Source organism: Salmo trutta, chromosome 33 (genome assembly GCF_901001165.1).
Source record: "Salmo trutta chromosome 33, fSalTru1.1, whole genome shotgun sequence".
In the NCBI taxonomy this organism is placed as follows: domain Eukaryota; kingdom Metazoa; phylum Chordata; class Actinopteri; order Salmoniformes; family Salmonidae; genus Salmo; species Salmo trutta.
Genome location: NC_042989.1, coordinates 3944828 through 3960884, shown reverse-complemented (window position 1 = coordinate 3960884; position 16057 = coordinate 3944828). Strand labels below are relative to the sequence as shown.

General features: G+C 41.5%; 2 protein-coding genes across 3 annotated transcripts; both read left to right on the top strand.

Annotated features, from left to right (window-relative positions):
• The first annotated feature begins 780 nt into the window (after nucleotides 1-780).
• Nucleotides 781-4549, top strand: LOC115172250 (syntaxin-11). The gene is made up of 2 exons (XM_029729507.1): nucleotides 781-938; nucleotides 3050-4549. The coding sequence occupies exon 2, from the start codon at nucleotides 3050-3052 to the stop codon at nucleotides 3953-3955; it is 906 nt and encodes a 301-aa protein (XP_029585367.1). The 5' UTR covers nucleotides 781-938; the 3' UTR covers nucleotides 3956-4549.
• A 4313-nt stretch (nucleotides 4550-8862) lies between these two features.
• Nucleotides 8863-15909, top strand: LOC115172246 (syntaxin-11). 2 transcript variants are annotated; one of them, XM_029729491.1, is made up of 3 exons: nucleotides 8863-9008; nucleotides 12555-13243; nucleotides 14805-15909. In XM_029729491.1, the coding sequence occupies exons 2-3, from the start codon at nucleotides 12560-12562 to the stop codon at nucleotides 14958-14960; spliced, it is 840 nt and encodes a 279-aa protein (XP_029585351.1). In that variant the 5' UTR covers nucleotides 8863-9008; nucleotides 12555-12559; the 3' UTR covers nucleotides 14961-15909. The 2 variants fall into 2 exon arrangements, with proteins under 2 accessions (XP_029585351.1, XP_029585350.1); XM_029729490.1 differs by lacking the exon at nucleotides 14805-15909 and having other exon boundaries at nucleotides 12555-14288.
• Nucleotides 15910-16057: the final 148 nt, after the last annotated feature.

Sequence of the window (16057 nt, the reverse complement as noted above, 5' to 3'; positions counted from 1 at the left end):
AAAGGGGTCAAATACTTTTTCACGGAACTATATATATATATCATTGGTTGAACCTCAACACGATTCATTATATTGAGTAACATAATATTTTATTTGTAGGTATGAGAAATAATCCAGCAGTTCAGCATGTATACAGTATGACCATGGCTTAAGTAAAGAGGAGGATGGGATGTAGCCCTGACAGTAACACTTTGGCGATCTTGTCTCACATTAACATTTCACTTCCTCTGATGACTACACCCACTTGGTAGATTAAATATCTAGAATACTTCCTTCTTATTTCTCACATTATTTTGGTGTGCATTGTCAGTGTACAGTGACGTGAACTTTGTAGGTGTTATCTTGTGCATATTTGGCCTAGCGTAGGCTACATGATTTGTCTTAGTTGTTTGGGTAATCACCCCTATGCAGTCTACCTGCCACAACCCCATAACAAAGCATTTGTATGCCTAGTGTTTTAATGAAAATAGTATTAAAAAAAACTGCCATGTACAATCGTGGTATTACAGGAAGACGTATTTGTTTTCAAGGTCAGGTAAAGTGCTATTGACTTGAGGCCTTCTGGAATAGGTCTATAAAGCACTGTTTTGGAAACAAGTCATATGTTTATTGAGATCCAGTTGAAATCAGGGTGATACGGGCAGACTGGATTCAAAAAGGCACCACACGTCCTGTAATAGACATGTTGTCTTTAAAAACAATAGCTTTCAGACATTCCATAGGCCCATGTGACATGAGACTGTGACGTGACTGGAATGTTGTAAGAACTTAACCTGGCCAATAAGCGACAGTGGCTTACAGTTCAGAATAACTCACCTGTTCCATCCACTTTCATCATTGGACATATTTAGTCACTACCTGCGTTTTCTGTGTTCTTGAGTAAAAGAGGAGAAGAAATGTAACATATTTGGACGACCAACATTCATCATATTGGAAGGGTAACCAAACCAAACTCATTCTGATTGAAATATGTAGATGTTGAATATCATGACTATTTTGTCCTAGAGTTAAATGGGCGCAATCATTGCTTTTATTCAATGGTTACATGTGATCTCTTTCCTTTCACTCTCTACATATTAGACTACTGTGTGAAAAGGCATGTGATAATAATCTTTGACAAATAGCTTATCTTGCGTCTTGTTAAAGCTACTTTTCATGCTCATATTGGGTAAGACCAACATTTTTTGTCAAAGGTTTTGGTAAATTACTGGGTTAATTTGCCAAGTCACTCTCATTCAATCAAAAACAAACACAGTTTTCCATGTAAAAAAAGACAAGCTCAAGTATGCTTTTAAAAAGATCTTTATTACCAGATCTTTGCATTAAGAACAAACTTGTTTGGTGAGTTTAGTTGCATGACATTTTGATTTTAAGAACTAAAACATGAATGGGATGAACTGGTTGAAGATCTCAGATATCAGTGGGTAAATAAGCAGATAAAGGACAGGAAAGGGCAAGGGCAAAACAGGATAAAACACCAGCCAATCATGAGATTCAAGACAAAAGGCAGAGCATGTAGGAAAATAGGCAGTATGGGGGGAATTCAGACCCGAGTTATGTGCGCATAAATTGAACTTTATTCACTTTTTCTTCCAGTTTTCTCTCTGAACGTATTGGGTATTCTGACAATTAACTTCAAGATAGACTCAGCAGAATGACTTTGCCATGAGCAGCAGCACCACAGATATTCACACAGTCACACACAGTATCTGCGCATGTGCACAGGTTAGCTTCATGCTGTTACAGCATGCTACCCATGGGACTAAAACGACGGAGAAGTTGAGCCTTGCGGTTCAATGCTCTTAGTTGTTGCGGAATTTGACCCACTATGCTTACTTTGTGCATCTACCTTTAAGCATAAGAAAACACATGTGACAGCCAGCTATTCATTTGGGGTGGAGATCATAGAGATGGAGGTGTGGCAGAGGTTGTTTACAGATACGCCATATTCTTACCTTGACCAGAGATATTCTATATAAAGACGAGATGGTCTTGTCTTCGCCCTAACAACGGGAGTCAAATCCGACACTCTCATAGGCCTCCATACAGAAAATCTCCACTTGGTCTGCTTACGCTGTATTCTCGCATTGACATATTTTCACGAGTGTCGCCTCTCGCTTCGCCTCATAATTCCACCACATTTACATGTGAGGAAACCATGAATATGTTCGATCAACCTATCGGTTCCAAGTGGAAAAACATTGACTTCGTTTTTTTCCTTTCGAAATAACACCGATCTCAATGCACTGTAATTTATACATCGATAATATCTATTGATAAGACCTAGGTAAATAAGCAATCCATTAAGTTCATGGAATTGTAAATATAAATGACAATTGTTTTAGATCTATTTTACTTTATGATCTCTGGAGACAAATGTGAAAACAGTCATATTTAAGCAACTGAAAAGCATGTCAACATGACAGGTATTTCGGCCTCTTTTCTACTGTAATGTTTAAAAAGCTGTGGGGGGGGGTTGACCCCAGCCATTATCACATTGGTTGCTGTAGCTTCATTTACTAAAATAGCTGGGATTAAAAACTAGAATGTAATATGTACAGAGGGATCTGTTAGCAGAAAAAAACATTTTATTCACAAAAAGTAAACAAATGAGTTTGCTTTCCAGCTAATTTCCTGCAATTCTACACATTTTTCCATGGGAGTTGAGAAACATTTTTTCTGCAAGATTACTACAAGTTTAGAAACTGGATAGACTAACTAGACTCATTTAACAATCTAAAATGTTTTAACTGACATGGGATAATTGAGTGACTGTCAGTGAGTGACATATAACAATATAACAATAGTGTGCGCAAGGGAGCCACACCTGAAAGCCCCTTATGCACCTGCATACAGTAAGTCAAAATACCAACTACTGAGAAGTGCTTCAATCTAAATGTGTGAAAAATAAATAGATTTCCTAAGCCTGAATAGGCCATTGGAATCCAGCAAGGCAGGAGGGACAACACAGGTAGCAGATGGGTAGCCTGGTGGTATGGTATGGTGGCTGGGTCAATGGTTAGCACTGACTCTCTCTCTCTCTCTCCAGATGAAAGACAGATTTGGCCAACTTCAGGATGCGTTGGACGAGCCTGGAGGAGGAGGAGGTTATACCAATGAGGCCTTCCCCAATGTGGACCTGGACCTAAATGACCTGTCTGCCCATTCGGGCAGGAACTGTGCAACAGTGGCACCTGACAACGACCCTGAGCTGAACCGCATCCTCCAGGAGGCCCAAAATGTTCGGCAGGAGATCCAACAGATCCAGGGAGACCATGCCCAGCTCCGGCACCAGAACTACCACGCCTTGAACAATACATTTATGGACGACACCAGTGATGTGATCAGGGACGCCAACAACATTGCAACAGACATTAAGGCCAGAGGAGGGGCTGTGTTGCAGAGGCTGCACAGGATGAACAGGGAGACCAGGAAGCTGGAGGTTCAACGAGGTAGCACTGACCACGTGGTACGTATCGCCCGGACGCAGTACACCAACCTGAGCACCACCTTCAGGGAAGTGATGTTCAACTACAACGAGACAGAGCTGGGACACAGGGAGAACTGTAAGAAACTGATCCAGAGACAGATGGCGATTGTGGGCAGAGACGTCACGTCTGAGGAGGTTGAGGTGATGATGGAGAGCGGGCAGCAGTTGAATATCTTCAACGCCCTGGCTGATGGGACGGCCCAGTCGGCACTGACGCAGATTGCTAGTAGACACAAAGAGCTGCTGGACCTGGAGAAGAGGATCCAGGGGGTTCAAGAGCTGTTTCTGGATGTGGCTGTGCTGACAGAGGAACAGGGAGCGGTGCTCAACAACATCGAGACCAACGTACAAAAGACGGAGGCACCTATCGCGATTGCCAGGGATCAACTGAACGAAGCCAAAAGATATGACAAGAACAATCCCATCAAGAAACTGTTCTGTTGCTGTTTTCCATGTTGCAAATGATTGTATATCTCATCTGATACATTATGTATGTGATACATTAATTACCTTGATATTATTGTAAATAATATGATTTTTTTAAGAAAGCAGTGGGACTGGGAGGTTGGCCTACAATAAGGCCAGGTAACGATGGATAACCATTTCCAGGAGGGAAATACTGTATGAGGGATGCATAGAAGGGCCTAAAAACTCTCTCTGGACTACCAACCAATGACACTTTCAATCAAAAGAACATTGCATTGAGTTTGCAGAGAGTCTGAACTCTTTCTATTCTAGGTTTGATAATTTGGACTTTAGTATTGAGAAGGATGAGCTGATGTGTAAATTCTTATCATTAGCACAATGGGAAGCTGATTTGGTAATAGAGGAAGCAGATGTTGATAGGGGTTGTTGATAGGAGTCAATAAGGAGTAAATAAGTTTGCAATCCTTTTATTATGGCAAGCCTAAATAAGTTCAGGAGTAAGAATGTGCTTATCAAGTCACATAATAAGTTGTATAGACTTACTCTCTATGCAATAAGTGCTTAACATGTTTTTTGAATGACTATCTCATCTCTACCCCACACATACAATTACAGTATCTGTAAGGTCCCTCAGTCGAGTAGTGAATTTCAATCACAGATTCAATCACAAAGACCAAAGTTTTCCAATACCTCGCAAAGAAGGGCACCTATTGGTAGACGGGTAAAAAAAAACATACATTGAATATCCCTTTGAGCATGGTGAAGTTATTAATTACACTTTGGATGGTGCAACAATACACCCAGTCACTAAAAAGATACAGGCGTCCTTCCTAACTCAGTTGCCGGAGAGGAAAGAAACCTCTCAGGGATTTCACCATGAGGCCAACAGTGACTTTAAAACAGTAACAGAGTTTAATGGCTGTTAAAAAAATACAAAACTGAGGATGGATCAACAACATTGTAGTTACTCCACAATACTAACCTAATTAACAGAGTGAAAAGAAGGAAGCTTGTACAGAATGAAATATCCCAAAACTAAAGTAAAACTGCAAAAAATGTGGCAAAGAAGTTAACTTCATGTCCTGAATACAGTGTTATGTTTAGATCAAATCCAACACAACACATCACTGAGTACAAAGCTTCATATTTTCAAGCATGATGGTGGCTGCATCATGTTATGGATGTGTTTGTCATTGGCAAGGACTAGGCAGTTTAGTTTTTTTATAAAAAGAAAAGGAATATGGCTAACTTTTTTGACATGCGTTTTTCTGGATTTTTTTGTTGTTATTCTGTCTCTCACTGTTCAAATAAACCCACCATTAAAATTAGAGACTGATCATTTCTTTGTCAGTGGGCAAACGTACAAAATCAGCAGGGGATCAAATACTTTTTTCCCTCACTGTATTGATTTATCCTCTAAGTTGTCATATTCAAGGTCAATCCATGAAATATTGGAAGGAGGGAAAAGGTGTACAATAAGGGTTGATCTACCTAATCTACCTTCACTAATCATGGAACTGTATGACAGCGGTCCAGTCGTGGTGAACCGTGCGCCAGGCTCCAGGTTTAATCTGCTGTGTGTGGTCTGAGTTCCATAACGGTTCAAATAGGCGTCATGTCCCAAATGATTTGCTTCGATATAACTGGTTTCACATTCTTCTCCGAGGATCATAAGGAAAATGAATCTAAAACAATTGCTATGTGTTTTTATAATCCCCTCCTCCAAACTGATGACTTATTTACCTAGCTCTTATCAATAGATCTTATCAATTTATAAATTACAGTGCATGGCGAATGCTGTTATTTCTATCGGAAAAAAGGAAGTAGATGCTTTTTCCACTTGGAACAGGCAGGTTCGCTCAACCTTATTCATGGTTTCCTTGCACGTAAAGGTGGTGTAATTATGAGGGCATTAAGCAGTGTGAATTACACTATGACATTCATTTAAACAGTAAAAAAGTATTACCTTTTAATGTGGCATGAACACAACCAGTCATGATGTTGTCATCTGATTGTCAAACAAATCACTTTAAAAAGTAGTTCTTCCACAACATGATTCCAACATCCAAACTGCATGTATACATAATCGCACCATTTGATTAATGGAAATAAACATCTGTTACAAAACAACAAGAAGCGTGCCTAATGACAGTCCGCCATTCCCATTGATTAGGCCAAATGTACCTTTTTTTGTAGCCTGAAAAGTCAGGACACCTGAAATGGGGCTGAAACTGTCTAGGGAAAAATGGGATGGTCCACCTAACACACATGCTCAACTTACTAGACTAGGATACCATCTGTATTACCCTGAACTTCAAATAGGCCTACCGGTAGCCAGTGGTATAGTGTTAAAAAAAATATGTGGGTAAACTCTGATTGCCGGTCGCTGTGAAAAAAAGTACCGCTCCCTATGCTTTCAATGCATTTTTTTTTTATATGTGGGTGAACAGCGTTTACTTGCATTTACCCTCCTCCAGGCCTACACTACTGCGGAAGCCTACCCTCTCAGCCAAGGCAATTTTAAACACATGAACACAGGCAGAATAGTTAGCCTACATTCAATATATATTTATTTTTTTATTTTTTTATTTCACCTTTATTTAACCTGGTAAGCTAGTTGAGAACAAGTTCTCATTTACAACTGCGACCTGGCCAAGATAAAGCAAAGCCAAATTAAATAATACATTAGGTGAATCAAAACATGTTCTACACCCTAGTTCATGAGGTGTCCATAATTCATGAGTTAATGTTTGGAGTCTTCACAGATCGTGTGACATAAAACACTATTTTTCTTTCCTTACATGAATGACATGTATGACAGTGTTATTTGTCATTACTAATAGATCTTGGAGATCTCGGGAAAATGCACTGTAAGTGTAACTATGCATACTTTTCATAGTATTATGTTTTGCCGTGAAACAGTTCTCGTGGGCACACAAATCCAAAATAATATAGGCCTACGCCATTGCAAAATCAAATGTTTCTAACCGAGAGTCAACCATAGGCCTACTGTCATTAACGTATACTTGTTGGGTGGATTCGATGCGCATTGTTATCTAGCTGTAGGCTGTAGGCTAGTCTAGTGAAATTATCGACCATCATCACATGGTCAAAACATATAGACTCAATGGTTGCTAAAATGGGAAGAGGTCTGTCCATGATAGGGCGTTGCTCTGCCTTCTTGACATCTCAGTCGACCAGACAGGTCCTACATTCCCTCGTTTTTTCGCACCTGGATTACTGCCCAGTTGTGTGGTCATGTGCGGCAAAGAGGGACATAGGTAAATTGCAGTTGGTCAAGAACAAAGCAGCACGTATTGCACTTAGATGTGCACGGAGGGAAAGTTCCAGTAATACGCATGTCAGTCTCTCCTGGCTCAAAGTTGTGAAGAGATTAACTGCATCACTATTGGTCTTTGTGTGATGTATCGCTGTGTTGAAGGTACCGAACTGTCTGTTCAAGCAGTTGGCCAACAGTTTGGAGACTCATCCGTACAACACAAGACATTCAACCTGAGGTCTCTTCACAGTCCCCAGGTCCAGAACAGAGGCTGGGCAACGCACAGTATTAAATAGAGCCATGACTACATGGGACGCTCTGCCACCCCAGATAACTCAAGGTAGGATTAAAAATAGTAACAAAAAAAAAAAAATGTTCAAAAAACACCTTACTGCACAAAGGGGACTGTGAAGAGACAGTCATTTTATATATATTTTATTGTAATTTGCCATGTATCATGTATTAGACCTAGATATTGTGTGTATGGATTGATATATAGGCTATGTGTGACGTTTTAAATGTATGTATTTCAGTCCTTGACTAATAATGTTCTGTACAATGTATTATGTCATGTTTCATAAGGACCCCAGGAAGAGTAGCTGATGCTTTTGCAGGGGCTAATGTAGATCCTAATAAATACCACATGCCAAAGGTGATCCAGTAAAGAAAACAGATAGAAAATAATGAAGATAAATAAATGGTCTACTACTTCTGGCCACAGATGGCACGGATAACACCAGTACCCGCGCACCTGAACAACAAAGCAATGAGCGCTCTAAACAGCTGAATGACTAAAGCAAACGATGATAAATTAACGGATAAATATAATTCATTGGAATAATGGCTATTTTTTTATCAAGGTCGCCTGGCAAACAAATATGCATAAAGGAGCTCAGCTGAGGCTGAAATTCAGCACTAGGCCTACCAGCTGGGCGGCTTTCCCACATAGAAAAAAAATGTTTAAACCATGACAGAGAGGTGGGGGTGTTTGTTTCATTGGAATATTTTATTTTCATATTGACCACTGTAAAATATATTTACCACTGCATTTTAAAGAAATATGAGAATGGCTAAATTAGCATTATGTGGAAACACGCCACATGTTGACTTTTGTTGCATTTAGGGGAGCTAAACGCCGCCGACTCCCCATTAATTCGTACCATGGAATTAAATCAAGGTCAGAATGCCATGCTGTTCTCTTGCTTATGTTCAAATTCAGAATATGCTTAGAGAGAAAAGTGCATAAAACGGGAATTGCGTTCCATTTACGCACGCTTAACTCAGGTTGGAATCCGCCCCATATGCACAATATGTTCCATCATGCTCATTCAAATATACCAGAAGTATAATGTACAACAACATTGACTAAATCTCAGTTTCCAGTAACATAAAACAACCACAATATAAATGATTACTGTCAACAATGTTTTAAGAGTTTAAAATATGAAAACGGGAACATGGTTGTTGTCCTTGCTTCCGCTTTTTCACCTTCACTGTTGCTGTGGATGAGAAAAGTCAGAGCAGCCATGGGGAAACTCCCTGCCAGGGGTGTATTCAGTAGGAACCAAACGGAACCAAACGTGCAGACACGGGACGGCTCAATCTGAATTTACCCAATACGAAACGTTTTGTTACGATTTGCTACAGTTTGCACTAATGAATATACGCAATAAAGTAGGTGGTGGGTTGGTTCCTGGCAGACACAGCTAGATGACTAAACGGAGCAGAAAGGGGAAATGATTCTTCGAGCATTTGTCTGTTCTGTTTGAATGATTTTGGTGTTATAGGATAGTCTACGGAGCACGATATCAGGTAAATGTTTCTGATTCAGTTTGGAGTTGTTTCAGTCCTGTTATTTAATTTAGCCTACTGTACACTAGGTTGCGTTTTGCTCATCAAGTTGAGTTTGGGTTGTTGGGCGAGTGAAATTTTTAGCTGCTTTATTTCATTTGAATGCTAATTGTTATTTAAATGTAATATGTTGCGCCTGTTTTCTGTTACAATAAATAATGTCGCCAATATACAGTACCAGTCAAAAGTTTGGGCACACCTACTTATTCAAGGGTTTTTCTTTATTTTTACTATTTTCTACATTGTAGAATAATAGTGAAGACATCAAAACTTTGAAATAACACATGGAATCATGTAGTAATCAAAAAAGTGTTTAAACAAATCAAGATTTTAGATTCTTCAAAGTAGCCACCCTTTGCCTTGATGACAGCTTTGCACATTCTTGGCGTTCTCTCAACCACCTTCATGAGGAATGCTTTTCCAACAGTTTTGAAGGAGTTCCCACAAATGCTGAGCACTTGTTGGCTGCTTTTCCTTCACTCTGTGGTCCATCTCATCAAAAAACCATCTCAATTGGGTTGAGGTCGGGTGATTGTGGAGGCCAGGTCATCTGCAGCACTCAATCACTCTCCTTGGTCAAAAACAGTCTGGAGGTGTGTTTTGGGTCATTGTCCTGTTGAAAAACAAATGATAGTCCCACTATGCGCAAACCAGATGGGATGGCGTATTGCTGCAGAATGCTGTGGTAGCCATGCTGATTAAGTGTGCCTTGAATTCTAAATAAAATACAGACAGTGTCACCAGCAAAGCACCCCCACACCATCACACCTCCTCCTCCATGCTTCTCGGTGGGAATTACACATGCTGAGATCATCCGTTCACATACTCTGCGTCTCACAAACACATGGTGGTTGGACTCATCAGACACTTGAACTCTGTGAAGCATTTTATTTGGGTTGCAATCCGAGGTGCAGTTAACTCTAATAAACTTATCCTCTGCAGCAGAGGTAACTCTGGGTCTTCCATTCCTGTGGTGGTCCTCATGAGAGCCAGTTTCATCATAGCGCTTGATGGTTTTTGGACTGCACTTGAAGAAACGTTCAAAGTTCTTGACATTTTCTGTTTTTGACTGACCTTCATGCCTTAAAGTAATGATGGACTGTCGTTTCTCTTTGCTTATTTAAGCTGTTATTACCATAATATGGACTTGGTCTTTTACATTTACATTTACATTTAAGTCATTTAGCAGACGCTCTTATCCAGAGCGACTTACAAATTGGTGCATTCACCTTATGATATCCAGTGGAACAACCACTTTACAATAGTGCATCTAAATCTTTTAAGGGGGGGGGGGGTTAGAAGGATTACTTTATCCTATCCCAGGTATTCCTTAAAGAGGTGGGGTTTCAGGTGTCTCCGGAAGGTGGTGATTGACTCCGCTGTCCTGGCGTCGTGAGGGAGCTTGTTCCACCATTGGGATGCCAGAGCAGCGAACAGTTTGGACTGGGCTGAGCGGGAACCGTGCTTCCTCAGAGGTAGGGGGGCCAGCAGGCCAGAGGTGGATGAACGCAGTGCCCTTGTTTGGGTGTAGGGCCTGATCAGAGCCTGAAGGTATGGAGGTGCCGTTCCCCTCACAGCTCCGTAGGCAAGCACCATGGTCTTGTAGTGGATGCGAGCTTCAACTAGAAGCCAGTGGAGAGAGCGGAGGAGCGGGGTGACGTGAGAGAACTTGGGAAGGTTGAACACCAGACGGGCTGCGGCGTTCTGGATGAGTTGTAGGGGTTTAATGGCACAGGCAGGGAGCCCAGCCAACAGCGAGTTGCAGTAATCCAGACGGGAGATGACAAGTGCCTGGATTAGGACCTGCGTCGCTTCCTGTGTGAGGCAGGGTCGTACTCTGCGAATGTTGTAGAGCATGAACCTACAGGATCGGGTCACCGCCTTGATGTTAGTGGAGAACGACAGGGTGTTGTCCAGGATCACGCCAAGGTTCTTAGCACTCTGGGAGGAGGACACAAGGGAGTTGTCAACCGTGATGGCGAGATCATGGAACGGGCAGTCCTTCCCCGGGAGGAAGAGCAGCTCCGTCTTGCCGAGGTTCAGCTTGAGGTGGTGATCCGTCATCCACACTGATATGTCTGCCAGACATGCAGAGATGCGATTCACCGCCTGGTTATCAGAAGGGGGAAAGGAGAAGATTAATTGTGTGTCGTCTGCATAGCAATGATAGGAGAGACCATGTGAGGATATGACAGAGCCAAGTGAATTGGTGTATAGCGAGAATAGGAGAGGGCCTAGAACAGAGCCCTGGGGGACACCAGTGGTGAGAGCGCGTGGTGCGGAGACAGATTCTCGCCACGCCACCTGGTAGGAGCGACTATTTACCAAATAGGGCTATCTTCTGTATACCATCCCTACCTTGTCACAACACAACTGATTGGCTCAAACGCATTAAGAAGGAAAGAAATTCCACAAAATAACTTTTAACAAGGCACACCTGTTAATTGAAATGCATTCCAGGTGACTACCTCATGAAGCTGGTTGAGAGAATGCCAAGAGTGTGCAAAGCTGGCATCATGGCAAAGGGTGGTTACTTTGAAGAATCTCAAATATAAAATATATTTAGATTTCTTTAACACTTTTATGGTTTCTACATGATTCCTTATGTGTTATTTCATAGTTTGACGTCTTCACTACTATCCTACAATGTAGAAAATAGTACAAATAAAGAAAAACCCTTGAATGAGCACGTGTCCAAACTTTTGACTGGTACTGTACAGTAGGTGTGTATGTGCGCTTGTATTTTGGCCTGATACTTTTGTCACGGTGTTCAGTTGGTGCACAGAAAGAAACTTGTCATACTGCATTCTCTTGTGTAGCCTACTGTAACAGTAAAATACATGTAGCCTCATGAAAGAGATTATAGAGAGACGATAAGTCATAACCTAAGCCTATAATTAAATGCTTGGAAAAGGTTTGAGGTGTGTTAAAGGGTGGTAAAGAAACACACCACAGATTTGATCATCTATGTCTTTCAGTGACCAAATTGTTGTTAAAATCGTAACTTTTGTTACAGATGTCCTATGAGTCAATGGAGTGGAATCTAATAACTGATGTCTATAAAAAATAAAGTCACCACCGCCCATAGCCGCAACATGTAGGGGTGCTGAAAAAACCCAACATATTAATTAAAACATTGAAGAAAAAAAAATTCTTCACAAAAGTAGTGCACTGGGCCTTTAATAGTCCTGTATCGTCTGCAGCGCTAATAGGTGTCATTTAATTTCCTCTTATAGAATGCCGTTAAATTGCCTTAATAGAAAGAGGGCTTGTGGCTGTTATCTGTTTAAATCAGATATGCTGCACTTAATACAGTTTATGCAGCTCGCTAACTTCTTTAAGGCATGAAAAAGTCAACATTTGCTGAAATTTCTTGCATGATCATAAAGAATGAAAACTGCACTGCTCTAGCAGGGTTCTGCTCTACAATATACAGTAAGTAGGATGAAAGAGAGGAGATGATAAGGAGATCATACAGTAACCCTCAACATTTTCCTCCCATTCCAGGTAGGATGAGAGACAGACTGGTTGACCTGAAGGGGGTGGCCCCCGCTTCTTCAGACATGGACGAGGGAGGTCAGGGTCAGGGCACTGATGACAAGGAACAGCTGGAGCACCAGTCAGTGGTGTTCGAAGGCGAAGAGATGATGGACAGCATCTTCAGACAGGTCCAGTCAATGAGGAAGGAGATCGCTCTGCTCCGGCTGGATGTGAAGCGCCTGGGCAAGCAGAACACCCGATTCCTCACCTCTGTCCGGCGGATCAGCTCCATCAAACGAGACTCCAATGCCCTGGCCAAGGGCATCAAGACCCGGGGGGAGGGCATCTACACACGGCTGGAGAAGATTGGCATGCAGCACAAACAGCTGGAAGAAGAGCATGGTGCCCATTCTGCTCTGGTCCGCATGGTGCGTTCTCAGTATGTTTCTCTCACCGGGGCCTTCCACGAGGCCATGTCTGAGTACAACCAAGCGGAGATGGGCCAGAGGGAGAACTGCAAGACCCGGATCCAGCGCCAGGCAAAGATAATGGGCAAGGAGGTGACCGGAGATCAGATTGAGGAGATGGTCGAGACGGGTAAGTGGAACGTGTTCTCCGACAACCTCCTGGCGGACGGGCGGACGGCGCGATCAGCGCTTACGGAGATCGAGAACCGGCACAAGGAGCTGGTTGAGCTGGAGAGTCGGATCAAGGACATCCATGAGCTGTTCTTCCAGATGGCTCTGCTGGTGGAGGAACAGGGGGCCATGGTGGACAACATAGAGGCCAACGTAGTCGCCACAACAGACTTTGTGGGCAAGGCCCAGGCTCAGATCAAGCTGGCGGTGAAGTACAAGAAGAACAACCCCTGTAGGAAGTTGTTCTGTTGCTGTTGCCCATGCTGCAACAAGTGAGACAGACAGACCGATATCAGTGTTATTGTTTTATATCAAGTCAAGATCCAATGTGTTTTCATGGCCATGACAATGTATTTAAAGAAGTAGAAGTAATCAATTTGCAGTTGTTTACACAAGTATGCGCTTGATCCTGAATATTTTCAGATGTACAGTATGTGTGTTCCAATGTACACTGAGTGTACAAAACATTAAGAACACCTTCTTAATATTGAGTTGAATCTACTACCATTCCCAACTGAAAGGCACTTCAATATGTTGTCTTGCCCATTCACCCTCTGAATGGCACACTTTAACCTGTCTCCTCCCCTTCATCGACACTGATTGAAGTGGATTTAATAGGTGACATCAATAAGGCATCATAGCTTTCAACTGATTCACCTGGTCAGTCTATGTAATGGAAAGGGCAGGTGTTCCTAATGTTTTGTGCACTCAGTGTATGTTTAAAATGATTTATGCAGTTTGAATGAGGGTGCCATTTTGTAGGTCATGCAGCTATTTCTATCTCTTACTGTACATTAACACCCTTGCCTAGCTGGTGTTAGGAGAGAAGACCCAGTATCTTGATGTCAAAGCGCTGAAGCTAACATGCAATAGCGTGATATGGGGTGTTCCATTTCTTTAATGTAAAAAGAAAACACTTGTTCGGTGCTCCAGGGTGGCAGTTAAAAGAATATGTGATTAGTCCATCAAGAATGTTTACTTGAGTGCAGTTCAAATGTTTGCTTCTCCCCACTATTCCTTTAACTTTCAGCTGTATTGAATGTTTGATTATTTTACAATTTTTTGATATTATTTATGTTTTATGACAGGATATTGGGAATTTTATAAATGCTGTAGAATGGCCCTTTATGTTTCATTTGAGCATTCATTTTTGATGTTCACAATTACTTGATCATGATGCATCATTCTAAACTGTTATCATTGTGATACATTTGAGTTCCTTTCTTGGAGACACAACGGTTATTGCTACACTGACTGATATTGCAACTGAAGGCAACCTCAAAATGACTCAACTGGATTTTACATTGTTAAGAGAACAAGAATGTGGCTCAATTTTTCCATTGATAGTACACATCACATGCAGATATCCAAGAGACCATTGCTATTTTTAGTGTCCATCATGAGTCAAAAACAGACTCAGAAAATCCTCATCAGATTGCTGTGACGTGTAGGCTAACTTTCAACGTCTGTGTTCCATAACCCCACCAGCAAGTGAGGTACCTATCTCTCTGTTCGACAATCACCCAATCCTAAATCAACCACTCACTGCTCCTTCCCCACAGATATCTAATGATCCCGCTGTGTAGATCTGAAAGGATTGGATACATAAACTATATAGTAATACTTCCACTAAATGGACATCCATGAGCTGTTCTTCCAGATGGCTCTGCTGGTGGAGGAACAGGGGGCCATGGTGGACAACAGAGGCCAACGTAGTCGCAACAACAGACTTCGTAGGCAAGGCCCAGGCTCAGATCAAACTGGCGGTGAAGTACAAGAAGAACAACCCCTGTAGGAAGTTGTTCTGTTGCTGTTTCCCATGCTGCAACAAGTGAGACAGACAGAGACCGATAGTGTTATTGTTTTATCTCAAGTCAAGATCCTCTCAAATGTGTTTTCATGGCCATGACAATGTATTTAAAGAAGTAGAATTAATTAATTCGCAGTTGTTTACACAAGTATGCGCTTGGTCCTGAATATTTTCAGATGTACAGTATGTGTGTTCCAATGTACACTGAGTGTACAAAACATTAAGAACACCTTCTTAATATTGAGTTGAATCTACTACCATTCCCCATTGAAAGGCACTTAAATATTTTGTCTTGCCCATTCACCCTCTGAATGGCACACATACACAATCCACGTTTCCAGGTTTAAAAATCCTTCTTTAACCTGTCTCCTCCTCTTCATCTGCACTGATTGAAGTGGATTTAACTAATGACATCAATAAGGGATCATAGCTTTCAACTGATTCACCTGGTCAGTCTATGTCATGGAAAGAGCAGGTGGTCCTAATGTTTCGTACACTCAGCGGTATGTTTGTTTAAAATGATTTACGCAGTTTGAATGAGAATGTGCCATTTTGTATGTCATGCAGCTATTTCTGCCTCTTACCGTAGAAGACACATTTTATATTAACACCTTTGCCTAGCTGGTGTTAGGAGAGAAGACCAAGCATCTTGATGTCAAACCACAGAAGCTAACATGCAATCGCGTGATATGGGGTGTTCCATTTCTTTAATGTAAAAAGAAAACACTTGTTCGGTGCTCCAGGGTGGCAGTTAAAGGAATACTTGATTAGTCAATCAAGAATGTTTACTTGAGTGCAGCTCAAATGCTTACTTCTCCCACTTGTCCTATAACGTTCTGCTGAATTGAATGTTTGATTTGACAATTTTTTACATTACTTATGTTTAATGACAGGATATTGTGATTTTTATGAATACAAATGCTGTAGAATGGCCCTTTGTGTTTCATCTGAGCATTCATTTTTGATGTACACAATTACTTGATCATGATGCATCATTGTAAACTTATAATTGTGATACATTTGAGTTCCTTTCTTGGAGACACAACGGTTATTGCTACACTGACTGATATTGCAACAGAAGG

Excerpts from the sequence above, each read along its gene's own strand:
- LOC115172250 (XM_029729507.1), top strand. The coding sequence starts at position 3,050 with ATGAAAGACAGATTTGGCCAACTTCAGGATGCGTTGGACGAGCCTGGA.
- LOC115172246 (XM_029729490.1), top strand. The coding sequence starts at position 12,560 with ATGAGAGACAGACTGGTTGACCTGAAGGGGGTGGCCCCCGCTTCTTCA.